Source organism: Lissotriton vulgaris, chromosome 7 (assembly GCF_964263255.1).
Source record: "Lissotriton vulgaris chromosome 7, aLisVul1.2, whole genome shotgun sequence".
Classification (NCBI taxonomy): Eukaryota; Metazoa; Chordata; class Amphibia; order Caudata; family Salamandridae; genus Lissotriton; species Lissotriton vulgaris.
This window is the reverse complement of record NC_141695.1, coordinates 1,729,356,104-1,729,383,925: the sequence shown is the minus strand read 5'-3', so window position 1 is coordinate 1,729,383,925 and position 27,822 is coordinate 1,729,356,104. Positions and strand designations below refer to the sequence as shown.

The following is a 27,822-nucleotide window of genomic DNA, read 5'->3' as shown; positions in this document are numbered from 1 at the left end:
AGCAGACTCCATTATCGCACCCCATCTTCGAGACGTCATCAACTGCTCCCTCAACTCCGCCACATTCCCAGAAAGCTGGAAACACGCCGAACTCAGCGCCCTTCTGAAAAAACCCACAGCTGACCCCACCGATCTCAAAAACTACCGCCCCATCTCGCTCCTCCCATTCCCGGCCAAAGTCATTGAGAAAGCCGTCAACAATCAGCTCGCCGCCTTCCTCGAAACCAACAAATCCTTCGACTGCTCACAGTCCGGCTTCCGAGCCAATCACAGCACCGAAACCGCCCTCATCGCAGCAACAGACGACATTCGAACACTTCTAGACAACGGAGACACAGTCGCCCTCATCCTCCTTGACCTCTCTGCAGCCTTCGACACAGTCTGTCACAGTACCCTTATACAACGCCTCAGAAACATCGGAATTCAAGGAAAAGCATTGGAATGGATCATCTTGTTCCTCGCAGGAAGAAATCAGAGAGTCCGCCTCCCCCCTTTTAAGTCAGAGGCCACCGAAGTTATCTGCGGCATCCCGCAAGGTTCATCACTCAGCCCCACCCTCTTCAACGTCTACATGAGCCCCCTCGCAGCCATCGCCCGTCAACACAACCTCAACATCATCTCCTACGCTGATGACACTCAGCTGATCCTCTCACTCACCAAAGACCCAATCACCGTCAAAACCAACCTACATGAAGGGATGAAAGAAGTAGCCGAGTGGATGAAGCACAGCCGTCTGAAACTGAACTCTGACAAAACAGAAGTACTCATCTTAGGTGCATCCCCTTCCGCCTGGGACGACTCTTGGTGGCCAACGACCCTAGGAAAAGCTCCCATACCGACGGACCACGCACGGAACCTGGGCATCATCCTGGACTCCTCACTCTCAATGACCAGACAAGTCAACGCCGTCTCATCATCATGCTTCAACATCCTACGCATGCTCAAAAAAACATTTCGCTGGATCCCCACGGAAACAAGAAAAACGGTCACCCACACACTGCTTACAAGCCATCTGGACTACGGAAACCCCCTTTACGCCGGTACCACCGCAAAACTGCAGAAAAAACTCCAACGCATCCAAAATGCTTCAGCCAGACTCATACTAGACATCCCCCGCACAGACCACATCTCCGTTCACCTGAAAGACCTTCACTGGCTCCCCGTCAACAAGAGGATAACGTTCCGCCTCCTCACCCACGCACACAAAGCCCTATACGAACTTGGACCTGATTGTCTCAACACGCGCCTTTCCTTTTACACCCCCACCCGCCAGCTGCGTTCGTCCAACCAAGCCCTCGCCACTGTCCCGCGGATCCACAAAGCCACCATGGGGGGAAGATCCTTCTCCTACTTAGCGGCCAAAACCTGGAATTCCCTTCCCATCCACCTCCGCCTTACTCAAAACCACCTAGCCTTCAGAAAACAGCTTAAAACCTGGATATTCGATAAGTAAACCTCCCCCCCCCCCTTCCTCAAGCGCCTTGAGACCCCCTGGGTATGTAGTGCGCTATATAAATTCTGACTTGACTTGACCAGCTTGGATTTTCTTGGTAAATGGCCTGCCGGCCTGCCAGGGTTGTTGGGCTGGCCCCCTGCTGCCCAAATGGGTGACTCCAAAGGCAAGAAAGACAACAACCTGCATGACATGCTATGGAGCTTCACAAGTGCCTCTTCCAAAGAGGCCTTCCTGTACCACAGCCACGGAAGACAATGGACAAGATGCCGGCCAGATTACACGGACCTTGCTGAAATCCCTATTTTACATTTCAATATTTATCAGAGTCACCTTTGATTTTTCTATTCCACCCTTCCTTGAGCAAGGAAGACGGTTCCAGCAACTCTTTATCAGAGACACGCTCTTCGCGCCACCTGCTTTCTTTCACTCCATCATTTTCAACATTGCACACCTATTCATCAGAGTCTTGCTCTTCATAACCCAAATAGTCCTCGTTATGTGGTACAAGCCTCGACAGTGTGTCATCTATTCTGTTCCGTGCTCCAGGTAAATACTCAACATTAAAAATCCGAACCCCTTCATGCTAGCATCAGTGATAAGAATAGGCTTTATGGAGGGGTCAAACTGTTTAACTTGGGAGTCTTCTTGAGCAATTCTTTAATCTGTGAAAATCCAGCTTCAGACCAGACAAAATATATACCTTTACACAGGATACTCCACATATTAAGACACTTTTCAGCAAAACTTTTCACAAATTTGCTGTAATACTCAGCCATTCTGAGAAATGTCATTCATTCATCCCTCCTTGTTTGTAGGAGAAGCCAATTTTGTATGGCCAATTTTGTATGGCTTCCACCAACTCACCCTTAGGTTCCAGTCGCTGGTCAGATATGGTTTGGACAAGATAGTCGATTGAGGATTTGCTAAATTTACACTTATCTGGCCTAACAGTGAGATTATGTTGATGAAACCTCTTTAACACCTGCTTGAGTCTGAAATTGTGTTCTTCCTGATCCCTGACGTAAATCAAAACATTGTCTTGATAGAGCTTGACACCTAACTGTCCAAAGCCCTTTGGAATACTGAGGCTGCCGACAACAACCCAAAGGGTAGCCTTATGAAACTGAAGGTTCCAAGCGGTTTATCTATAAATGCAGTGTAGTCTTTAGAATGTTCATCCTACTTTATTTGATAACTAGCATCCCGCCCCGACCTTGTCCGGGAGCAATCAGGCTTCCCCGACTCCCGCCCCCCCGACATAGCAGCCCGTCCCGAAATGAGTGTTCAGGGCCCCCGCCCGACCCGGTCCCCTCCGGCCCAGACATTGTCCGTGGGTCCCCTGGAGCCTTACCTCAGCCGCCGCTCCTCCCCCGCGCTCCTCAGTCCGCTGCTCCTCGCCGCTCGTCTCCGCTCCTCCCCGCCTGTCCGCCGCACCTCACCGCCTGTCCGCCGCTCCTCACCGCTCCTCCCCGCTTGTCCGCCACTCCTCCCTGCGCCATGTCTGCTGCTCCTCCTCGCGCTCCTGGACGCCGCTCCTCCCCGCGCTCCTGACGTCAGCACGCAGGTCGCGGCCGGCGCTTCTTCCACTGGACTACTTTTCTTTTCCGCTAAATTTTTTAAATAACGGATATTTTTTAACTTTATATAGCCTATGTCCATCTGCACACCCTGACGATTACAACAATGTATCGGGTGTGTGGATTGGCGCTGTGGTTCCCGAGTTTACCCGCCTCAAAGTTCAAAGTTCTTCCTTTATAATAGTAGTATAGATATAGATGAAGTCATCAGTGATGTTACTGACCATGTCAGGAGTGAAGTAATTTGTGAGGTCATAAGCAGTGCATTGAGGGGACATAAGTTATAGGTAGTTCAGGTGACTATAACTGCTGAATTTCACTGATTTTGATCGAGGGAAATCTGAGCCTAACTATAACGTCCTTGTAACCTTTGGTTTTTTAATTGAATTTCTAAGGTTTTTCAAATTCTATTTCCTAACTATAATGTCCCTGTAACCTTTTGTTTTTTAAGTGAATATATATGTCTAGGTTTCACTTACCTGATATATACATACTATTTTGTTGTAAAGGCATGCGTGGTAAAGGCATATGAGTAGTAAAGACCTGCATGGTAAAGTCATATGTGTGCTAAATGCATTGTGTGGTAAAGGATGCGTATTAAAGTCATGCATTGTAATGTTATACAACTCACCAGATAATATATGACCAAATAACATAACAACAATAATTGAATGACAGCTAAGATTGTGTTTACACCTTATCTTTTGAATTTCCCTACATTTTTTACTACACATTCCTGTTACATTTCTGATAAACGAAATTGTTTCTGGCTATCCAAAGTCTTTTGTCTCAAAATTCAGGCCCGATGAAAACCAGTGTGATGGGAGGAAAAGTTATTTTCATTTTCTCATACCCTGGCAACCAAGAATGAGATAATATGTTGATCATTTGCACCAACTTGTTTTACATTTATTCTTAAAAGTGTGCACATTTTTTCGTTTGCAAATGATTAACTCGCCGTTTACGGAAAGACATCCTAGGATTATTCTAAAGGATTCGGATGTCCTTTCTACCGGTTGGCAATATGTTTGTGTAAGATTAAGTACACAACTGGACAAACAGCAGGCCTTGTTTCCGGCTTCCATTTCATATTTACTTCCTCGCCACAAGAGACTGACGGTCGCTCCAGCTGGCTGGTCATTGCCGCTTTGGAGGAGCTGACATCACTTTTATTGTACAGTGCTTTCTGCCTCACTTTTGCAACAACTTGGCGCTGCAAAGAGTCGATATCGTTCCAGCCCAACCCAATGGCGCTCCTTAAACAACCTCCAAAGGTGAATTTTGAAGTCGAGCCTGCAGGACTGGAATCTTGTAGCTGAAGGCTGCACACACAGCTGTGCTGCAGGTGCATTGATCCACTAACCTATCTCGAAATCCAATAAAACATCGATTCATGAGCCGTAAACTGGGACTTTGGCCCAGCTGTGCCTCCTGCCTCCTAAAGCATGCAGAATATGGACGTAAATGTGGGTGGTCTGTATATAGCAATGTGGGGAGATTTCGCATCTGTCATGTACCACAGAGCTGCCCCAGGGGCTGGGGCACAGTCAATCGCAAGATGGGCTTTTCAGAGATGCAGACATCATCCGGAGTCCTACAGGCCAGCCCTCTGTACTCTGAGTCACTTCTTCTGTTGACAGCCACCGCCACCACCACTTTCTGGAACTTTCCTCCATTCTAGGCAAGGCAGGCAGAAGCCTTCTCTCACTGGCACTGCCAACTGAAATATACTGTTTGTTTCCTCTCTGGTACAGGGCAACACGACGGCGGGGTGTGTAGAGTGCTCTTGGACTAAGAACAAAAATGCTGTTGAGATTTTGAAAGAACACGGACAAAACACAAACCGCAGAGCCCTATTTAGCAAACATTTGTTAACAGAAGAGCACAGGGTCTTCAGACCTTTCAGTCACAACTTATGGAGGAAAGAGTACTGTTCTGTGTGGTGCATTTTCTTACTGTCACATTTCAGTTTATCCCTGCGCTTCTAAGTTCTAAGTTCTAAGGTTCGTAACTTGGGAGTTATCTTCGATAACAAACTGACCTTCCACCACCACGCCAATGCCGTGACATCATCTGCTTTCTTTATACTCAAAAAAATCAAGAAACTTCTTCCATATCTACCTCAGTCAGCTGGCAAAACTCTCATTAGTACTCTTGTGTTCTCAAAAACGGACTACTGTAACTCTCTGCTTCTTAATGCGCAGGAAGGAGTCCTTAACAAATTCCAGACCGTCCAAAACGCGGCTGCAAGAATTTTACTTTCAATCCCCAAATTCACTTCAGTATCCCACCGCATCAAAGAGCTCCACTGGCTCCCAATCAGGAACCGAATAAAATTCAAGGCTCTTTGTATAGCTTACAAGACCCTTAATTATCCAGGGCCTAAGTTCCTAAAAACAGCTCTTCATCCTCTGGAGCATCGCAGAACACTTCGATCCTCTACTGCTTGCATGCTATCTGTCCCTCGGACAAAAAAAGCCACTTGGGGAGACAGGTGCTTTACCACAGCTACTGCCAAATTATGGAATACCCTCCCACTGCATATCAAAACTGCCCCCACCCTCATCAAATTCCGAAAGAACCTCAAGACATGGCTTTTCTCCTCTGTCTAACCACTCTCAAAGAGCAAGGAGTTCTCTGATCACTAGCGCCGAGACACCCGTATGGGTATTTGCGCGCTTTAAAAATAGCAAAAAATAAATAAATAAATAAATAAGTTAACCGCTCCTCCACTTGCTTAACTTACCTCAGCCCGCTCCAGTCCACCAAAGTTCACCGCTCCTGTCTGCCGCTCCTCCAAGCGCTCCTGATGATGTCAGCATGCACGTCGTTAGCGCGCACGGCCGCGCTACTTCCAAGGGACTACTTTTTTTTGGAAAGTATATTTTTTAAGGAACGTATATTTTTTTGTGGTATAAAGCCTATGTCATTCTGCAGACCCTGACAATTCCAATGATGTATTGGGTGTTTGGATTGGCGCTGTGGTTCCTGAGTTCACCCGCCTCAAAGGTTCACAGTTCTTGCTTTATAATAGTAGTTTAGATACAACAATACCATAAAATTACAATAAAGTTAAAAGACAACAAAGATTAGGGCCTAATTGAGAATACGTGTACAAACGGTTCAGAAATTTTGACAAATATCTATAAAAATTAATCTTTAGATTTATATAAATTAACCTCAATCGTAATGAAACATCAGGGATTTATGAACAATTAGATTTAAAATCTGTCGGGATTAGGGCACTAGCGTATAATTCAGACATGCTGGCGGGGAACCCACCTCCCATGTAATTCATTATTTAAAACAGCATAAGTACTAAATTAAGGAGTTAACATCAAGTACAATCACCCATCACCTTTTGTATTTCTAAGTCTCGCAGCCATCCTTAAAAAGTTGACAGTACAAAAAAGTTTTAAACCTCTGCGGACAATTTTAGAAACAATAAGGCCACCTTTGACTGTTTGAACCTATCATTCTTTAGGATGCGTTTTAAAAATAACTTACTGGAGTGCGCATAGTAGGGGCAAAACAGAACAAAATGAATCGTGTCCTGCGGAGACCGTTGGTCGAAGCCGCACGGACCCCTCAACTCTATGGATGTTATGTGCCCCACGGGATATGGTAGATAAACATATGAAAACCACTTCTCTGTGGATTAACCAAAGCTCTTTTGTAATAACAAAATAAACAAACATTTACAAAGCCAGACCCAGCAAGTGTGAATGCACTTGACTATAGGTGCATATGCACACTGCAACACCACAACTACAGGCACACAGACGTATGGATGTATGCACATGCAGACATCAAACCCAAATGTACACACATGCACACAGACTACACACATACAGGCACCCCCGCCCCTGCACTTTGAGGCATATCCAGGTTCACCCACTGTATGTTGGGTGCTTCTTTTTTATGTATTTGAATGTACATTATTTTCTGTATGACTAAGTATTTCTGAATGAGTAACTGTGTTTGGGAGCATATGAATTTTCGCATCTTTGCTTTTATCTATATGTCTCTTTTAGTATATATGTGTGTGTTTGTATTTGTTGCTGTGTGTGCTTATGTGCACCTTTGCAGCACAATGTCCCTATCTCTGTGTCTGTTTTGTGTCTTGGTGGCTGTATGTTTGTTTTAGTGTGTTTCTCCGTCTTCGTATGCATTTGTTTCTTCACGTGTTGACGTGTCTGCCAGTATGTCTTTGTGTGAGGTGGTGTATGTGCATCCCTGTGTATCTCTGCATAAATGTGTATTTATATGTAGATGTATGTGAGTTTACATGCATGTCTATGTCTGTGAGCTTCTCTGCATGGCTTTGTATGTGTCTGTGTGTGTGCCTCTGTGTTCTGTCTGTATGTCTCTGTTGTGTGTATGTGGTCTGTGTGTAAAATATTTCATTATTTCTTTATTTCTCTGGTATTAGACGCAGGAGAGAGTTGAATTTGCATTAACAGTGTCTATTGTGACACTCACTTTGTGTCCATGCAGAGACAACACGTCATTCTGTCTGCTCCGCTGATGACTGTCACTTCCTCTCTTCACACAGGCGATATTATCATATAACACCCTGACCCGTAACATTCGTCCAGCTTTTGACATCATTGTGGAGGCCTTCTTGACTGATGCAGCAGGAAATCTCTTCTTCACCATCTATTTGAGGTAAGGGCTCTTGTCAAACCACCTGTGTCTATTGCACGTCTCACCACTTCCCTCTTCTACTGCCACTGTTGGCCAAGTGACTGACTTGAAAACCACTCCTATCAAGCATGCAGATCTTTCCTGTGAGGGAATATTATTAGGCCTGGGTGGTAAATTCCATTCCGCTCGCGGGATTTGCGGAATTTGGGTAATTTCGCGTTCCCGCTGAGAACGCGGAATTGCCAACAATTCCGGGATCCGTGGCTTTGTGGAATTTTTTGCTTGTTCATGCTTACAAAATGGGTATTTGCAAGATATTTCCCCCGAGCACTCAAACTCAGGAAAAAAGCATTGTGAATGGGTGGAACAAGCAATTCCTCCTGTTCGCAGAATTCTGCAGGCTCGCGGAGATTTTATACCATTTCGCGGAGCTTTGTGTAGCGCGACTACGCAAATTCTGCCCACCCCTAATTATTATGCTGTAACATGAAAAACCTCCAGAGATTTATTCAACATTCACCAGTCACTCTGGTATGTTGTCCTGCTCGCCTTTCTTGCTGATTTGTTCGGAATTCCCTGCTCCAAACAGGTAGACTCCAAAAAATGCCAACACTCGGAGAAGACTTTAGTCCATAAGTGTAGCCACATCTCCAAGTTTGAGTCCTACCCCATCTTTGTATATCACCAATGGCCACCTCTAATTCCTGTTTGATCCACCAACATGCATGGTACCAGAATATTATGGTCAAAATATTGTTTGATATAAATACATTGTCATCCATCTTCTTTAACAAAAGTATAGTGCGATTGGAATTAATAACAGATAATCTATACCCAATATCTTATTTTTGTCAACAATATTTAGGGCACAGTTTACGTCACACGGTATTTTCGCATACAACGTTCTTACTTCCAACCACTTCTAGGAGGGGTGTGTTTATCGGTTCTCATTTCTCAACTGAAGAAATTGCCTCCCTCTGTTCCACATACCTTGAACAGAAGGCTTCAAACGATCCACTGCATACTGTACGCAGTTCTTGGCAGCTGAACCTTACAAGACTTGGTTATTGTGTCTGGCAAGTTGGCATCCAATGGGGTGTGGTGCTTTCTATCTTGGTATTTATATGAGATTGATGGAAAAGTGTATTTTCCCTGCAATGTTCAAAGATATAACTGGTACTGAAGAAGGCTCACTACTCTATCATAGGATGGAAAAGTGTTACATTTAATTAACGAATATGCAGTGATAGTTTTGGCCTGTTAGAAACCCACTAGCTCATTTGGAAACTATGACTATTGTAATAGAATTTCACCAGATGCTAGTTTCACCCTGATTGTTTGTCTTTTTTCAGTGACGCTAATAATTCAGAGCGGTATGGTAACTCCCTTTAACCCCTTCGCTGCGGCGGCTATTCCGCCGCAGCGCTAAGGGGGTGGGGCGGCCGCGCGCGGCGGTTGCGTGCTTGTGACGGAACCGCTCCGTCACGGCTCGCGAGTGAGCTGTGCTTGTGACGGAACGGTTCCGTCATGGCCCGCCCGTTCTTTAGAACGTCAGCGCAGGCGCGGAATTTGAGCCATGCAGGCGCGGCGGCAGGGCCGTGACGGAACCGTTCCGTCACCAGCACAGCCCACCCGTGGCTCGTGATGGAACGGTTCCGTCACGAGCATGGAAGAGGTTAATGCCCCCCATCAGAATTACTGGAGCACTGATAATGAGACTCCTCTTATCGACTCACTAAGTTCAAATGGAAACATTTCAAGCTGACATTAGCCATTTTAGCTGCAATCAGCTTTTTTCAGCTGAGGGTTTTCTAAAATAGATCCTACACTGTATCTACATTCCTTAACAATGTCCAATTGTGAGCCATTGATATTTTTGATAAACCCATTAGAGTTAGCCCAAGATACCATACATTGGCCTTGTGATTAATGTAAATGTTAGGAGGCTTACATTAAACAGCCATCATCAAAGCCAAGTGCAGCAGGCCTATTGAGGTGCAGTCTGGAAGATTTTCATCATTCACAGTGCTTATAACTTGACATAAAATGCCAATCAACAAAAAGATTCTACTTTCTTTTTTTCAAGTTCTCGTGTTTTTTTAGCAAGAACACCTTTCTTTCCTTGAGTGGAATCATGACTGCCCCTTACTACCTAATCCACAGCTGACTCACTGACTAAGCTCTCATTTTTATGTACATTTATTGAAGCCACCCTGTCAAACTCAGTGCCTTCAGCATATATTACTTTGATTGGTTCCCTTGTCTTACAATGTTTAGCTTTCTCCAGTTCCTTTTACCCTCTAAACCTTCTTTTGTGCCAAACTTCCTCTTTCAGACTCTACCCAGACCCTGCTAGCACTAGCACATCAGCATTTCATATTACAACCTTCAAAACCAACATGTGAGCCTCTCCAAAAGAATAATATAAGCTTCACTTGATCTCTGATCCTGCAGACGTTTAGGGATGACAGCATTGACGTAAATAATTAATTTACTCTCTTAATTTCTATGCAGGTAAGTACTTAATCAATAATAACTCAGATCGGAAGAAAAAGGCAGAGTCCGTGGTGTTAGAGTTCTTAGGGGTTTTATTCCTTAAAAAGGAATGGTCATGACAAGATATCTGATTCTGACCACCACAGGGGTGTCAGAAGGGATAGAGCGCGCTACATTTTATTAACAGTACATAGCTTATATACTTGATACATGTCATAAGCAATAGTGTAGGAGGCGTAACAGCTGAGAGAAGACAAGATAACAGTATACACGTGGTACTAGTACGTAATCAAGAGGCGTGAACTGGAGGTGTGTGCTAGAAACGTCACAGGCAGGTGTCACAAAGGGGTGGCACTAAGCAGAAATGTTGCAATGTCAGCAGAAATTGGAAGCTTGGATGCGCGCGCAGCTGCATGACGTGTGAATGATGTGAAGCTGGAGGGTGCAGGGGATTGACATTCAAACTGACGGAAAGAGACAGAAGTCTGGCATGTCAGATCAACTTGTACTTTTATCATATCTGATATCTGGTGTTGTAGGAACTAAGCTATCTGGGCGGAAAGGTCTCTGGGGCAGAAGTTGTTCTATACTGACTGAGAGTGCATGTATAAGCGCCTGGATGTCTGCATGAGAAGCGTGGGGGCATGGGCCTTCCATGGGAGCATGGTAACAGAGGCTATGAATTACTTGAATTAATTGCACAGAGACAGGCCGGCCCTTTGGTTCTGCAGCTGGGAGGATGTTTACTTAAACTAGTAGGCAGGAATGCATTTTCGAAGAGCAGATCAGATAACTCGAAGGTTGAAGTCAGTCTTGGCAGAAAACAGGCTGAGCCGAGCGCGAGGGGCCGCGCTGGAAGTAAGTCAGAGTTCACGGGTACAGAGGCAGCCTGGGCTGAAACCCTCGGAGTCAGAAGCCAGAAAAGAGGCTCGGTGGCAGAAATTCAGGGCCTACTTAACTAGAGCTGAAAAACGGAGAAGTACACCACAAAAAGACGTTGGCATGGCATACTTAGGAACGGACTATTCAACCCATTCAGGGTGGGTCTGAAAGAGGACATATTAACGTTGGACGCAAATGTATTTGCGTCTTCATAGCTGGCACAGGAGGGAAGTTACATGTACTTTAAGCTTGATACATGGAGTCGGTGGGGTACACGATAGGGAACATAACATGACCAAAAATTTATATTTCCTCATTCCCTCCCTGTTCCCTACGGACCCTTCATGAAATCTCGATCCTCATGAATCTATCAGTTTGTTCTTGCAGCATCATTTGCTCATCTTTCTTTCTTCGACGGTTTGAGAGAAAACTGGAATGTTCAATGCAGGATGTGGCACACAGTCCACAAATCGCTGGCCCACACTGTAGGCACAGGCAGCAACTGAATACTATGACTAGGCCAATGCCTAGGAAGGATAGGATCTTCCATCCCCAAGCAGTTAACGTTGTCCAGAACCAACCGGACCAAGTCCAGGTGCCTGGATTCTGATGTATCAGATTTGCAATTTTATGAGGACGGGTGATAGCTTTGTAGACAGATGGCGCGTTTTCTGGGATGAAAACACAGCAACTTGACCCGATGACCTTACAAGCTCCACCTCGATCTGCCAAGATGACGTCAATCACGAGACGATTTTGAAGGACAACAATCCGCATAGCAGACTGTTCCTCTGTTATGTTACCTAAAGCGGAAGCGGTTTCATGTACTACTGCTTCTAGTGTTCTAGTTAATTTGCGTATTAATTTACTATTCTGAACGGGGCCTACAAAGAAAAAGAATCCTTTATTGAAATCTGTGTACTGCTCCCATGCCGTTTCAGTGTAATCGACAAGCGGGAGGTCTCTTCGGACTCTATTGTTTACTAGATTTGGATTACGGTGGTAATCAGGGGGAGCTAAGAAAACAGGGGGCAGAAGGAAAGCAAGATAACAGGTACCATCCCAATCTGGAGGTAGACTTATATATGCGGTATGGCCACAAACAAAATAGGTATGTCGTCTAGCTCGAAATGAGGACCTACCCTCATCAGTGTATTCGACTACAGTAGTACATTTACTATGACCTAAGTGTACTGAACCCTTCTTTCTAACACAGAGATGACCGGTAACTGGTAATACTGACATGGCAGGAAGGACAGGCGCAGCTTCGGATTCAACAACAAGAATCATAAGATTTTCTGTGTAATTGCCTAATCCATATACTTCATTTTCTAGATCAGTTCCTACAGAAACAGATTGACCTTTACTATCAGGGTAACAGGCGTAGAATAGGACTGAATTCAGGTTTCCCCATATCCATTTCCCTTCGGGGGTAGCAGCAATCTCGGGATCTAAAGTCTTAAGTAAGTTATTAAGTATTTTAAACCATGCACCACAGGAGCCATTGTGCGAGAATGGATATGGAAAAAGAGGCAGGGCTCCCTGGTATTTCTGATGGGGAGGGAGTCGGCCACATACCCAGCAATTGGTAGCATTGCTGGTCTGGTGAGAGTGGTGTAACATACTAATGAATGTGTTGTTGCGCAGCGCAAGTCTGTAAGAAAGCTCGTGTGGAGGTAATTCGCTAAAAGAATGTTCAGCAGATACATTGTAAGCAGATTGTTCACGCCTGAAAATAGGCCAGTAGATAGGTAGCAGAATGCTGGCAATAATAATTAAGACACTTAGAATAAACAGAATTATTAGTGTCACTATACAGTGACTACGAAGTGATTTACAATATGCACGTTTCTTATATTCTCTCTCTCTATCTCGATCTAGGGGATACATGTCAGAAACTATTTAACCGATTCACCTAGGGGAGGACTTAAACAATTAAACTGTCTGACTTGCTAGATCGGAGTTTCATACGGTACTCTTCTTGGGGAGTATTTTCTCGTTCAGATTCTGTAAAGTCTTTTGGTTCAACACAGTCTTTGATGGGGGTGGACGAGTCTCGATCAGGTTTCAGTCCAAAGAATTTTTTCACATGACTCGTGTGAACCCACCCCTTTCTCCCTTCAATCTTTACGGCAGTCCTTGTAGTGAGAAGAACGGTCTTCGGGGATTTCCAGCGGGGCTCCAGCGGACTCTTTCTGTCGAAATTTCGCACTAGGACCAGGTCGCCAGGACGGACATCATGCGGCTTTACATCGGTGTTGTCGGGAAAAGCTGCGGCAACCTGTGAACGACATGATTGGAGTGCAGACATCAAGGAGGCAAGGTAATCTGTCAACATATTACAATCGACATCAGTTATTTTCTTCGGAATGGGCGTCCCCCACATATTCGGTGGTCTGCCAAAGACCACTTCGTACGGGGATAGCCCTGATCTCGAATGGGCAACCATTCGCATATAGAACAGTGCCACTGGCAGGGCGACTATCCAGTCGACCCCTTTCTCTTGACATATTTTTGCAAGTCGTATCTTTAGTGTCTGGTTATGCCTTTCTACAAGGCCTGCGGCTTCTGGATGTCGGACACAATGGAATTTCCACTGGTATCCCAGCAGTAAAGAAACTTCTTTCATTAAAGCAGATGAGAATGGCTGACCGTTATCTGAGTACACGACACGAGGCAAGCCGTATCGTGGGAAGAATTCACGAACCAGCTGCTTGGCAGTGGTCGGAGCAGTGTAATCTGGGACTGGGTATGCTTCGGTCCAGCGGGACAGAGCACAAACAACTACAAGGACATACATGAATCCTCTACAACGGTCCATCTGGATATAATCCATCTGGAGGACTTCAAAAGGGTGATCGGGAGGATGAAATCCACCTTGTTCTACAGGGACGCTTTTACCTGGGTTGAACTGACAACAGATCATGCAAGTACGCACTTTCTGTTTTGCTGCTGCTCGTAAGTGTTTGTTGTTCCAAAGATTTTGTAAACTGTCTAACATTGCTTTCTCTCCTAGATGTGCTGGGCTATGTGCTGTATTTATCATGACTTGAACCATAGAGTCAGGGAGAAACCATGTATATTTTCCCTTCGTCATCCAACCTTGATCTGTCTGGATCCCTCCTAGTTCAATCCATTTCTTTATTTCATCTGCGGTAGCATGTGCCTGAATATCGATAACATCTAGTGTGGGATCCCTGACTGCCATACACTTGGTCGGTACTATTGTCTTTGTCACATCAGTTGTCTGGGTGTGAGTCAGTGCTGTATGTTTTGCTGTCTGGTCTGCCAGGTCATTACCCTGGGAAACAGAATCTGTGACTTTGGTATGTGCTTTACACTTCATAACAGATATGCCTGATGGTAGATGTATTACTTCTAACAGTGCTTGAATGAGGGGACCGTGTTGGATCTTGGCACCATGAGAGGTCAGGAAACCTCGTTCTTGCCATAACATGCCGAAATCGTGTACGACTCCGAAAGCATAACGTGAATCTGTGTATATGTTAACATTTCTGTTCTTGGCTAGTATACAGGCTCGGGTCAGAGCGATGAGCTCTGCTGCTTGGGCGGACAGTGTATCAATACGATATGTTTCTTTAGCTTCAGTTTCAGTGGTCACTGCATACGCGGCCACTAATTCTCCTGTACTTGTTCTCATACATGAACCGTCCACATATAGTGTCAGGTCTGGATTTGTCAATGGAACATCTGTTAAGTCTCGTCGGGGCTTTGTTACTGCATTAATGATCTCTATGCAATCATGCGGGGCTAGATCTGTCACAACTGATGGTAACAATGTTGCGGGATTCAATATGCTGCAGCGCCTGATTTCTATGTGTGGCTGGAATAGCGTTAATTCGTAACCTGTCAGTCGTGCTATAGTCAGGTGCTGAGTCTGGGTTCTGTTTAACAGAAGTTCTACAGAATGTGGAACTTGTACTGTTAACTGATGTCCTAAAACAATTGAATCACTTTGTCTTATTGCTAACGCTGTTGCAGCTACTGACTTTAAGCATGCAGGGAGTGCCTGTGCTACTGAGTCCAATGTACTTGAGAAATAAGCGCAAGGCTTATGTGAACCTGCTTGATCTTGAGTGAGGACAGACAATGCTGTACCATCACGTTCTGTGACAAAAAGAGTAAACGGTTTGCTGTAACATGGTGTCGCTAAAACTGGTGCTTGGCATAATGCTTTCTTTAATTCCTCAAAGGCTTGTGTGTGTTCCTGAGTCCAAGGGAGGACAGTCGAAGTTGCTGCCTCCTGCGTCGTTAACTGGATGAGTGGTTTGGCTAGAAATGCATATTGAGGGATCCATTGTCTGCAGTACGAGATGAGGCCTATGAAGGCCCGCACTTCCTTTTGCGTCTTGGGTTGTGGCATATTTACAATTAACTGAATGCGATCGGGAGTGAGCTGTCTCCCCACTTTGGACAGCAAGTGACCCAAGTACACAACTTGCTGAACACAGAATTGTAGCTTCGAAGGAGACACCTTGTGTCCCTTGTCAGCCAGAAAATGTAAAACTGTCAATGATGCTTGTTCACATTCGGGCTCACTTCGTGCGGTGATCAGCAGATCATCGACGTATTGCAATAAAGCGGTGTTAACTGGCATTTGAATACAATCTAGTTGTCTTTTCAGTGCTTGACTATAGATGCTGGGGCTTTCTGTGAATCCTTGAGGTGCGCGGGAAAATTTGAAAATTCGTCCATTTAAACTGAATCCGAATAGATATTGGCTGTCGGGGTCAATAGGTACACTGAAGAAAGCGTTCTTGAGATCAATTACAGTAAAGAACGTTGCTTCTGAATCAATAGCAGTCAATAGGGAAGAGATATCAGGGACCACAGGGTACTGTGGTACAATACATTTGTTCAGTTCTCGGAGATCAATCACCAGCCGATATACTGGCGGTGCATTGGGATCAGTACGTTTAAGAATTGGAATGATGGGTGAATTACAAGTATTGGAGTCGGTCTCTACGACCACTCCCTGGGCAATGAGCTCTTCAATGATTTTCAGTAAAGCCACTACAGCATCGGGTGGTAACTTGTATTGTCTGATTCTGGGTAGAACAACACCTGTCTTGAGTGTAACACAGTATGGAGTGATATGCATGCAACCTACGTCAGCTGGGCCTTTTGCCCATAGGTGATCTGGTACATTTTTCAATCTGACATCAAATTCTCTTAAAACATAATGACCCTTGAAATCCCTCAGAAAGAGTCTAACCCCCTCCGGGGAACAGCATATTATAGCGCCTAGAGCTTTCAGAGTTTTAATTCCTAACAGGTTTTCTGGGCATGAGTTCGTAAGTAACAAATCTGTAACTCGTGATAATGGACCCACAGCCAATGGTACTGGTTCCGATACTTCATTTACAATGGGCTGTCCTGAAAAACCAAGGGAAACATTCTGTGAGCCTGAGAGGGGTGCCCCTGGGACTTCATCATGACTGATTGTGGTGCGACTTGCCCCTGTGTCAATTAAAAACTTTCTGTCTTTTCCCAATACGTGACTGTGTACATAAGGACCTTCTTGATCTACAGGAATTTCGATAAGAGGCAAGCCACCTTCCCTCTCTAGGCTGTTTCATGTATATCGGGGGTAATCTGGATATGCGGACTGGGCATACTGATACATCTGTTGCGAAACTTGCTGAGTCGCGGCAATGGGCTGTGGCTGTGGTACCGCTACTGTCTGTGCTGTGTGCGATGAGGCATGCATAGGCTGTGTATTCTGCATGTGTTGTTCGTTCTGTGAGGTCTGTTGATGACCATGTTCATGTCTAGGTGGATGCGGTCTTTCTTTAGTTTTACCTGTTGATATATTATGTTTCAGAACTGGACATTCATGTACGTAGTGACCTGGCTGCTTGCAGTAATTGCACGTTCCCTTAACGGGAGCTGTAGTGTGACTTGTCTGGGCCCCACCCTTTCTTTGACCGTCTGCTGGGACCGTCTGAGCTACTAACATTTTCATCTTGGTGTCTTTCATGCGTTTCTGTTCCTGATCTTGTTCTTCTCTAATTCTGTTCTGATGGTATTGTAACATTTGTAACATCTGGGATGGCGTATTTGCCTGCCAAGTACTTTCAACCTTGTACACTCTATTTTTAACTAATGGTAGGGAGTTCTCGACTAGTTTTGATACAAAAAGATGCGGGTACGATTCGCTACTTGGTTGGAGGCCACTATTAATAATAAAACATTTCTCGAATCTTGAATAGAAGTCACTAGTATCTTCATCTTGTTTCTGTTTACAGGACGAGATGGCGTCCCAATCTTCCTTCCTAGTTGTCAATAATCTTGGCAGGACCTGTACTATCAAACCGGGTAATGCTTTAGTCTTGTCCCCAAGGCCTACCCCTGGGATCCGTTTACTTTCTTCGTCTTCTATTTCTGCCCATGCAATCTTTGTGTCCCCCACCTCCCATTCTTTTTCTTTTAATTTCTCGTAAATGCCCGTGGGCAACAGTACCTTTAACATTTTCATAATATCATCATACGTGTAATCCCCCATCAGTAACATGTCCTTAAGCTCTCTGTGAAAACCTGCAGGGTCTTTATCATGACACGGAACTAGTTTCTTCATTTCTAACAGTTCTAACTTAGTCAGTGGCGTGTGTACATATACACGTTTCAAGACGTGATCCGTGCCCATAACTGGGTGTACTTCTCGTAAGGGGTTCTGACTTTCAATGCCACTACCACATTGCATGTGATACGTTTTCCTTTCTAGAGGCGGGGCCGGGACATATTCAGAGCTTATGAAGGTGTTATATTTATGTCGTTGTTCTAGAATTATTTGTATTAACTTGGTACTGAAACCTCTCCATCTATCCATGAGTAGTGCTTCTAATGTTTCGTGTAAGGGACCTGGATCAGAATGATGGTTTCTGTACTTGATGAGGAGGTGCTGAATCATGTATACACCGGCTAATTTCTGTTCGTCTGGGGAGAGGTTCAGGAATGTCTGCGCTAATGTATCATCATTATATATGTCTGGATTTTCGGCCCATAACACGGCTGTCCGAGCTAGTTCTTGTTCATCCATAGAATTGAGTACATGGTACCCCATTCGGTCTCGAAGCCTTTTATCAGTTTCCTGGAACTGATGTTCAGAAGAATTCGGATATGTTAAGGCAGAGAGAAAAACTCTCTTGTTCTCTGGACGGATGCCCTTCCTAAGGTAAGTTCCCTTACCTACGTATGCTATAGTATCCGTAGTCCTTTCTGGTTCTTCAAGTTCTTCTTCCTCCTCCTCGGAAGCTGGTTCTTTCCCTTTTTGGTGTACTGCTATTACTGCCTTTCTAATTTTCTTGTACATACTGGCTATGCAAGTCCCCTTGTCATGTTTTCCATCGGCTATATTTTGGCCCCACTTGTTCAGTGCGTCCATTTCACTCTGATCTGTTCCAGGTCTATCTCGTTCTCTTATTAGACAATTTATGAAAAATCTTAGTATCTGTGCTTGAATGTCAACCTTCTGTTTCTCCATGGCATCCTTGATACTGTCAGGGTCTTTCCCTGTCTGAACAAACTCATATAGTCTATCTAGACGGTCCTTCATTCCTACATAACATAGCAAGATGTCAGTTGCAGATCTTAACCGTAGTGATGCTAATATCATTAGATCTTCTTTACCGGGTACTGGATCATATCTACAAACGGAAATGTTTTCTCTAAATGCGTCAAAACGAGGAGACTTGAGCGTGAGAGGACTCTGCATATCCCTGATATTGAGTCTGCGTGTTAATGGCGGGGTCCGAAAACCCGCGGTCGCACCTCCTGAAGCGGATGCTTGGGCATTATCTACCTGTGGAGTCTGTATCTGAACTTGGATTCTTCGTTTAGTAGGATCAGGTAGGCCTTGTTTCGGTAAGTCAATTTTGGGTGCGGGAAGTGGTGGAGCTGGCGGAACGGGGGAGGTCTGTCGCGGTATTGGCGGAACATGATCTGGGGGCGGAGTGCCACCCCCGTCCCTGTCAGTAGGCAGGGCACGAACAGGCAGATTGGCGTACGCTGGTGCTACATCCTCTAAATATGCATTTAGGAATATGTCTTTAGTAGTCTTATGCATTACTTTAGTTGGCACTAATGGTGGCGGTAAGTTTTTCGGTATTTCGGATAGGGCCTCAGGTGTACCCTCGGCCGCGAGATACATACCGTTTACAAGATTGTTTCGGGCACGGTCTATTTGTTCTGTTTTGACTCGGATCCCTTCAGTAACTAATTCGTTTTCTTGGGCTTTCTCTGATTCTTTAAGTCTGTCTTCTCTACGGAGTGCTTTCTCAGCACGCTTATGTGATTCCTTACGCCAAAATTCTATGGCGTCTTTCTGAGATTGTCTAGCTTTCTTTTTCCATAATGCTTCTTCTACCTTCATGATGCACTCGGCATCCCATGTTCCGGTAGTGGGCCATCTGTGTCTTTCGTCTAGATGCTTGGTATAGTCGGCCCATAAGTCTAGATACAATATGGCATCTATGCTGTGCTTGTGATACATAAAGTTACCGGGAGTGTCCCTAGGGGGAATAGGAATTTCTTCCTCCAATATCCCTTTCCTAGTTCCTATCTGTTTTAACTTGTTGAAAAACGGCATCTTATTTACTTGTTACTGAATGCTCAATCCCTACTCCTTAATACTGCTGACAGCTAGTTTATACGAGAAACACAATAATGAAACACAATAATGCACATTTAAACAGTCACATTCATACCACGACATTAATCACATAAAAACATTTAAGACATAGATGACTATCCCCTATACTGGATGTACTGCTCAACAGTACAGATACACTGGTGTAACAGTGCAAAAATTCAGAATACTAGATATACTGCTAAACAGTACAGATACACTGCCTAAAAACAGTGCAGACCGGACTTGTGTACCCAAACCCGTCTAGATACGACCCAGCAATGGTACTCACCGGGAAGCACGGAAACAGAAGGCCTCGGAAACTCGACTGGACTCGACTCGTAAAACTTCGGAAAACTTCGGAAAACTTCGGAAACCTGGTGGGCCTCTTGACACCTCGGACCTTGCTTCTTTCGACTAGGCTCTGGTCGGGATCCTCCGCACTCCTCACCGCCTCGTCTGGGCACTGATCGCAGTCTTCGTCACCTCCGTGGGTCAGAGGGAGATGCAGGAAATCCTGCCAGTACGCGTAGGTTCCATCTAACTGATGGCAGGGGACATAGCTTGCAACGCACCAACCGGCGCGTGAGGTGGGGGAGGGGTCCCTATTCGGGCGCCAGAATGACGTAAATAATTAATTTACTCTCTTAATTTCTATGCAGGTAAGTACTTAATCAATAATAACTCAGATCGGAAGAAAAAGGCAGAGTCCGTGGTGTTAGAGTTCTTAGGGGTTTTATTCCTTAAAAAGGAATGGTCATGACAAGATATCTGATTCTGACCACCACAGGGGTGTCAGAAGGGATAGAGCGCGCTACATTTTATTAACAGTACATAGCTTATATACTTGATACATGTCATAAGCAATAGTGTAGGAGGCGTAACAGCTGAGAGAAGACAAGATAACAGTATACACGTGGTACTAGTACGTAATCAAGAGGCGTGAACTGGAGGTGTGTGCTAGAAACGTCACAGGCAGGTGTCACAAAGGGGTGGCACTAAGCAGAAATGTTGCAATGTCAGCAGAAATTGGAAGCTTGGATGTGCGCGCAGCTGCATGACGTGTGAATGACGTGAAGCTGGAGGGTGCAGGGGATTGACATTCAAACTGACGGAAAGAGACAGAAGTCTGGCATGTCAGATCAACTTGTACTTTTATCATATCTGATATCTGGTGTTGTAGGAACTAAGCTATCTGGGCGGAAAGGTCTCTGGGGCAGAAGTTGTTCTATACTGACTGAGAGTGCGTGTATAAGCGCCTGGATGTCTGCATGAGAAGCGTGGGGGCATGGGCCTTCCATGGGAGCATGGTAACAGAGGCTATGAATTACTTGAATTAATTGCACAGAGACAGGCCGGCCCTTTGGTTCTGCAGCTGGGAGGATGTTTACTTAAACTAGTAGGCAGGAATGCATTTTCGAAGAGCAGATCAGATAACTCGAAGGTTGAAGTCAGTCTTGGCAGAAAACAGGCTGAGCCGAGCGCGAGGGGCCGCGCTGGAAGTAAGTCAGAGTTCACGGGTACAGAGGCAGCCTGGGCTGAAACCCTCGGAGTCAGAAGCCAGAAAAGAGGCTCGGTGGCAGAAATTCAGGGCCTACTTAACTAGAGCTGAAAAACGGAGAAGTACACCACAAAAAGACGTTGGCATGGCATACTTAGGAACGGACTATTCAACCCATTCAGGGTGGGTCTGAAAGAGGACATATTAACGTTGGACGCAAATGTATTTGCGTCTTCATAGCTGGCACAGGAGGGAAGTTACATGTACTTTAAGCTTGATACATGGAGTCGGTGGGGTACACGATAGGGAACATAACATGACCAAAAATTTATATTTCCTCAGCATGCCCATCCTGTAATAAAAAATCCCTTGCAGCTTGCTGAGACAGGGTAGAGTTACAAGTTGCAACACAAACATCAGTATTTAAGGAAACATTCTTTGCACAGTTATTCATACTGCCCAGCCATACTCAAAGTGCTTCTGTCTGCAGTAACGGGTACCAACAGTTCTATTGGTGAGTTAAGTAACGAATGAAGTCACACTACCACCTCACACCCCCAGTTCCTTCCTACAGTAGAAAGGAAAGATAAGCTATTGTATCCCCTTCTTTGTCCATGATGACATTTGAGAACAACCGTTCAGTTCCTCAAGTCCTGATATTGGTCTTGCCCCAGAAAAGGATTTGAGATGCAATCTCTAGCAGTGACCCTTCTGGAATCCAGTCATTAGAGAATGGACCCACAGTTCTGTATGAAAGTTGTGACTAATGTCTCGATAAAATGGTCCTCACCATGACAATAAATCCTGTGATGCACTTGACAAAAGGCTTTGGAGCTGTTACTTATAGTGTCTATCTCCTGAAAACATACATGCAATCAGGGATTCCTCATTACCCCCAAATCTTTTGGGAAACGACACAACAGAGGTAGATTGACTTTGCACCAGAATGGAGTTCCACTTACCCCTTTTACTGGTTGGACTTGATTAGCAATTACCACCACTCTTTTTAGAAGAACCAATATAGTAGAGTCATTTATTCAGACCTGCTCAGGATGGGGTGGGACTTCCCTTCCATGTGGGCTAGCTCCCCTCCTCTGATCCACGGCCATCCTGATCGACCACTGGCACAACCTCACTAAACTGAACGTCAGTACCTTGTCTTTGCTTAGAGGGCTGCCCTTTCATCCTACATGAAACCTCATCAAGGTGATGATATGTACTTGAGATGTATCAAAAAATTATGTCATTGTCCCAAGCCTTCAGCTTCAAGCCTTCTGCTCCTTCTCAACTTCCACATTCTCCAGCCAGCCCACTCCCATTCAAAGCTCAGCGTGTCAAGTTCAATCATTAGCTCCATCTTGCTTGCCTATTTGCCCCCACTTGTTCCTTCTTTTATTCTAACCTAGAGTGTTCTCCACTGCATTACTGCACTTTCATTGATTCACCTCCAGGTGCCACCTGTGGGACCGTGAATGGCGAGGCAGACTTTTCCTAATATATGGACCAACCCAGAACTATGAAAATATTCTTTTGTTGTTTTACCAAGATAGCAAACATTGAGGTGTCAATCAAACATGTCTTACAATCTAATACTAACCTTGCTATTAAGTTTCAGACCCAATCGGGGCTATTCATGAAGCTCTATCAGTCAGGCGTTTGTTAATGGGGACTACTCATCCGTAAATGTCTCAAGGAGCTGGGGTGGGGGAGGTTCAGGTTCCAGTCCATCAAGGAGGGGGTTGGGCGAAAAGTCAGGCTTCGAGTTTTCTTGCGAAGATGGGAATCGATGTTGTCTGCTGGAGGTGTAGCAGAAGGGCGTTCCAGGCTCTTGCGGCGAGGTAGAAGAAGGAGCAGCCTCCCGATCCAATCTTTCTGGTGCGGGGGACCAAGGCGTATGAGAGCTGGGCTGATCGTAGGGTCCTTTGGGGTGCGTGGAAATTGAGTCGGCTGTTCAATTATGCTGGTCCGGTGTCGTGGAGGGCTCTGTGTGCATGGGTGAGCATCTTGAAGGTGACTCTGACCTCCATGGGGAGCCAGTGGAGTGTGCACAGGTGCTGGGAGATGTGGCAGGTTGGGGACCAGTCTTGCGTTTATATAAATAATAATAATAATTGCGTTTTATATAAATAATGTTTTAGAATACTATTAAACAAAATCCCTCAACAAAATTACTTTACAACATCTTAAAGTGCAACCTTTTCCCTGGACACATGACAGGACAAACAAGACCAAAACGAGAAGGCCTAGAACATTTTAATGTTAGCGGAGCATTCTGACCCTTTAAGACTCCAGGAGTTTCTGTGTCCCATGGTGCGCAGCACTGGTAGTTTCTGTAGAAAGTCACAGCTTTTTCTGGCTTGGGATAGTGGGATCTTGGAATATTTGTGGGTCTTCTAACTCATTTTCTGAAGATTTTCTGTCAGAAATTAGAATTCACTCTATGTATTTCATCCAAAGAAGCTTTTGACCTTTTTTTGCCATTTTGTAGTCAATGTACCTTCACCTTTTGAGAAGTGGCCCTTTTCTGTGATAATAAAAGGCTGCTACAGACAGTCACCAAATATGTGTGTTCTGTTTTGTGGATTCTGACTGTACTAAAGTGTAAAATTAGTTCCACAATGCCCACCTGGGCTCTCAAAGAGAAGAAGGACATCAGTTGGAGAGGAAATTGGAGAAAGTGCATGTCCAAGAGAGACAGAGAGAGAAAGGTGAAAAGGCTCCCAGGTAAGGATCCACTTCCAGTGAAACACTATCCTCCTTCCCAAAGAACAGACAGACAGAGCTGCAATGAAAAGAGGAGGAGTAAGGGAAAAAAAGATACCGTAATTTCTAGCACTCCTGGCATTGGCACTCCCATTTGACGGCGATCACCTTGACATAAGCAAAAGGCACAACTTCATCTTGTTCTCCATTGAGATCAGGATGCACCCCAGCGTCAAATCTTCAGTGTCATTCAGCATCAAGATCACATCATCCTGACACACTTGGTGTTATACCATTCAGCATCACTGTTTTACATCAAATTACATTGTTTGGCATCACATACACTGTCACTGAGTCACTCAGTACTGACCTGTTCTTCAGAAGGAGACTCTGCAATGCCAACAGACTAAAACTCATCCATGTAGGAGCTCCAGTGCATCTGGGGCCTTTAGAGTTAAACATTCCATCGGAAGGTTCCATTGAAAGCTCTGCAGGTGCTTACCATTCTGGATCGAAGATCTATTTTGGTGTTGCTGATTTGGAGGGAACTCCTTCTCCTCAACATTCACTTATGCCAGCACTGATTTCATCTGCAGAAGTGCCTCCTACTCCTCTTTCAGGTGACTTGAACTTAGATCAGCCTGATGGTAAACACAGATTACTGGGGACTCTGTCTGTGTTTCCTGATAGACCTCATAGGGGCTGAGATGATGGGGATACCTCCTCTTTATATATGTGAACTTCTTTGACAGAATATGCACTAGTTCTGTACAACTGTGTGCTTCTCACTCTTCTCACTGTAGCTGTGCTCTTCTCACTTCTTGCCGGGCTCAGTGTGAAAGATGTCACATAGAAATGAGAGCTTGGATAGTTAAAAACAAGGTACAAACATAGAAGGCACTGGAAGATACAGATTGCACAGAGACAAATCACAAACAGAATGTGTGCATTTATGCATGCCAGTATTTGCATGTGTTAGCACATTAAAGCTAGACCAATTGCCTTTGACAATTCTTGTTTTAGAATTGTCCTGAATCGGTTGGCTAGCTTTTTCTGTTTCTTAAACTATTCGTAAACCAATCTTGCAGTGTTTGCCTTATGCAGCCCTTACTATCACTTGAGAGCTAATATTCTAATTCCTCAGTTGAGCAAATTATGGTCCATTCAACGCATCTCTGAAACATAAGTTTGAGGTTCCTTGAAGGATGCTACAGTCTTACAGTTGTTTCAGGATAGATGCACCACCTTAGCATTCCAGGGTAATGTCAGAGAGCTATGCTGGCTAGTTGGAGTCATGTCACAGGGTAACATCAGGTTTCTCGAGCCACTCCTTATTCCAAGTGCTTATGATGATGATGTCACTTTGTGAATTCAGAATGCAAAACTGGTGTTGAAGTCTGGTGTCAGGATCCTAGAACGATGCTTTAATCTGAGGTCAGGCTTTTTGAGTGATTTCCCAATCTCAGTTCTGGTTTTTCTGTTCCACGATGTCACAGTCTGGCTCCCAGGTCTTGGAGTTTTGTCTCAGCCTGAGACACAGATCCTGGATGGATGTCACAGTGACAGGCCAGGTTCCTGAGGTGGTTTCATGGTCTGTAGCAGGTTCCTGACCTGGAGATTTTGGTGTGGCCCAGGTTCCTGGAGTGAGGTTTCTCAACTGTTAAAGTCTGATATTGCAGTAGTGAAGTACTCTTATACATGCATATCAATTATTTCCAGCAAGGGAAAAGCAACTGCTACCACAGACATGCCCTTTAGTGCCCCTTGCACTGCACTTGCTATGCCTGGGAACTGATCATGAAGACAACAAGAGGAATCTAAACTAAGTAGAACTCTTAACAGTCATAGAGAATGCCCCCTATTGTCCCTCTTCTAGCCCCTCAGCAGCACATACAAGGCTACTGAGGAGCTGAGGGAGGGAAAAATAGTCAATATTGTGATATTATCAGGCAATAAAGCAAGCATGATGTTATGGCTGCTACCCCTAGCATTCTGCTGAGTAACACCAATGAGGCCACTCTGTGTCCGGTTTCTAACAGTGATGTCTCAACAATCAAGAGGAAGGTGAGATTTGAAGAAATGAGAGTTGAAAGTATCAGAGTATAGGGGAGAAGTTATTGAAAGAAGCTGAATGTATTTGCTTTCCTTCACAGCTACAATGGCTCCCGGCATGAAACAAACATGGTGTTGATTGAGATTCAAATGCCATCTGGTTTCTCCCCACCGGCATTGGTAAAAGAGCAGGTAAGAAGCTTCAAGAATCTTCATGAAATTTTCTGCAGAGCCCATGAATGTCTAATACATTAAGGTGTCATCAGGCCACACCAGCAACTGAATAATCTGAATCTGCTAATCTCAATTAACATATTATGCTATCCTGTTTTCAGTTTAAACCTACAATAACTGATAAAATCACCACTAAATAAAAACACTGCTCAACACCTGCACAACCAAAAACTAAAATAGCATTAAAAATGGGAAAGTGAGAGACAGTGATCCATTTTTATTTCTTCCTGAATGGGCCAACCTCATGTACCTTCGATAGACAAGGTAGCAGCAACAAAGACTGACCCAAGAGTATTCTGCTTGAGTTTTGTTATTTAGGGATGTCACTAAAATATAGTCTTTTTTCTTTCTTTTGTTTCATCCAGTTTTGTCTGCTTGGATTGCATGTGCAGGGTTTATTTCTGTGTTTTAGGTCTTCTAATTATTTTATACACTGTAGAGAGTGGAAAAATTAAAAGCATATTTGATTTTTTGCACTGTATAATTATTTCACTGGCTGATGCAATGGCTGGCTCATAAGAATCTTGGCCAACACGTACTAGCCCATGCTATTTCCCAACAGAAACAGAATGGGTAAAACTCTTCAAAACATCAGCCCCCTTTTTCAACAAGCCACTATTGATAGCAGGTCACCTGCTAAACACCCAAGCTTTAAACATTTACTGCAAGGTGTGGTGACAGGCACTTGCAAAGGGGATAGTGATAAAAACAACACACAAGACTTTCCACTTAAAACACAATTCTTAGCTGCAAGGTGTACCATTGTTATGTGTGATACCTTCAGCTAGTCTTGCCTGTTTACCCAACTGCACTTTTTTTTGTGGGGTTTTGACACAATGCTTACAGCCAAATGTCCATTTCCAGAATTCAATTAGGTGTCAGTGGTGATCAGGACTGATTTAAAGTGAGACATTTGCCATGGGAAATCCACAACAAATAAACACTGAAAACAGGAAGCCTACATATACTGTTACAGAGCTCATTTGTACTCATTTTGTAGGCCTGAAAAGGAAGAAAGTCATAGTGAGGTCTGCTAGAATTAGAACCTAGAGAAATAGGGATGCAGGCAGGTTGTGGGGCAAGAGGGGTGGGGGTGGGGAGAGCTGTTTGCTGCCGTAGTATACAATGAATATACTGATTGCACAAGCTAGAAGCATGTGGTGTTGGTGGAAACCGGTATGAAGCCACTGATTGGTTCACAAAGTTTGTACGTACACTCCACTCCTTCCTCAGTTGCAGGCCAAAGATGATAGCATGTCCTCTTTAAAAATAGTGAGGATGGGGAGAGACGTTACAATCCACTCGCTTCAACCCCCACTTCAACCCCCACTTGTTTCTGGTATGTTCCCCACAGCAGAACCAGCATCCCTTTGAATAAGGGTCTACCTGTGCATACCTTCTTCATAAAGTATATGGTTCTGTCTGCGTTAACTCTAAAATTCCTGACATCACACTGGCATTGGTACAACTGTGACATCTAGTTGTCATTCAGTCAATGGTAGTACTGTATTCCTGGGGGGAGCAGAAGTAAGCACATTCAGCAGTTATAAAGTGTGTGAAATGTAGAGTAACATTGCACTTACGCCCACCGGCAAGCTAGGGTAAGCTGTGCTGCAGTAGTACCACC

The 27,822-nt window shown here is 44.6% G+C and overlaps 1 protein-coding gene across 1 annotated transcript in view; it reads left to right on the top strand.

Annotated features, from left to right (window-relative positions):
* LOC147706478 (alpha-2-macroglobulin-like protein 1) overlaps window positions 1–27,822 on the top strand; it is a 384,979-nt gene that overhangs the window by 335,847 nt on the left and 21,310 nt on the right. Inside the window, exons 31-32 of the mRNA XM_086929616.1 lie at window positions 7,589–7,701; window positions 26,063–26,153. Of these exons, the coding sequence (XP_086785742.1) occupies window positions 7,589–7,701; window positions 26,063–26,153 (204 nt within the window). The remainder of the gene's footprint in view (window positions 1–7,588; window positions 7,702–26,062; window positions 26,154–27,822) is intronic.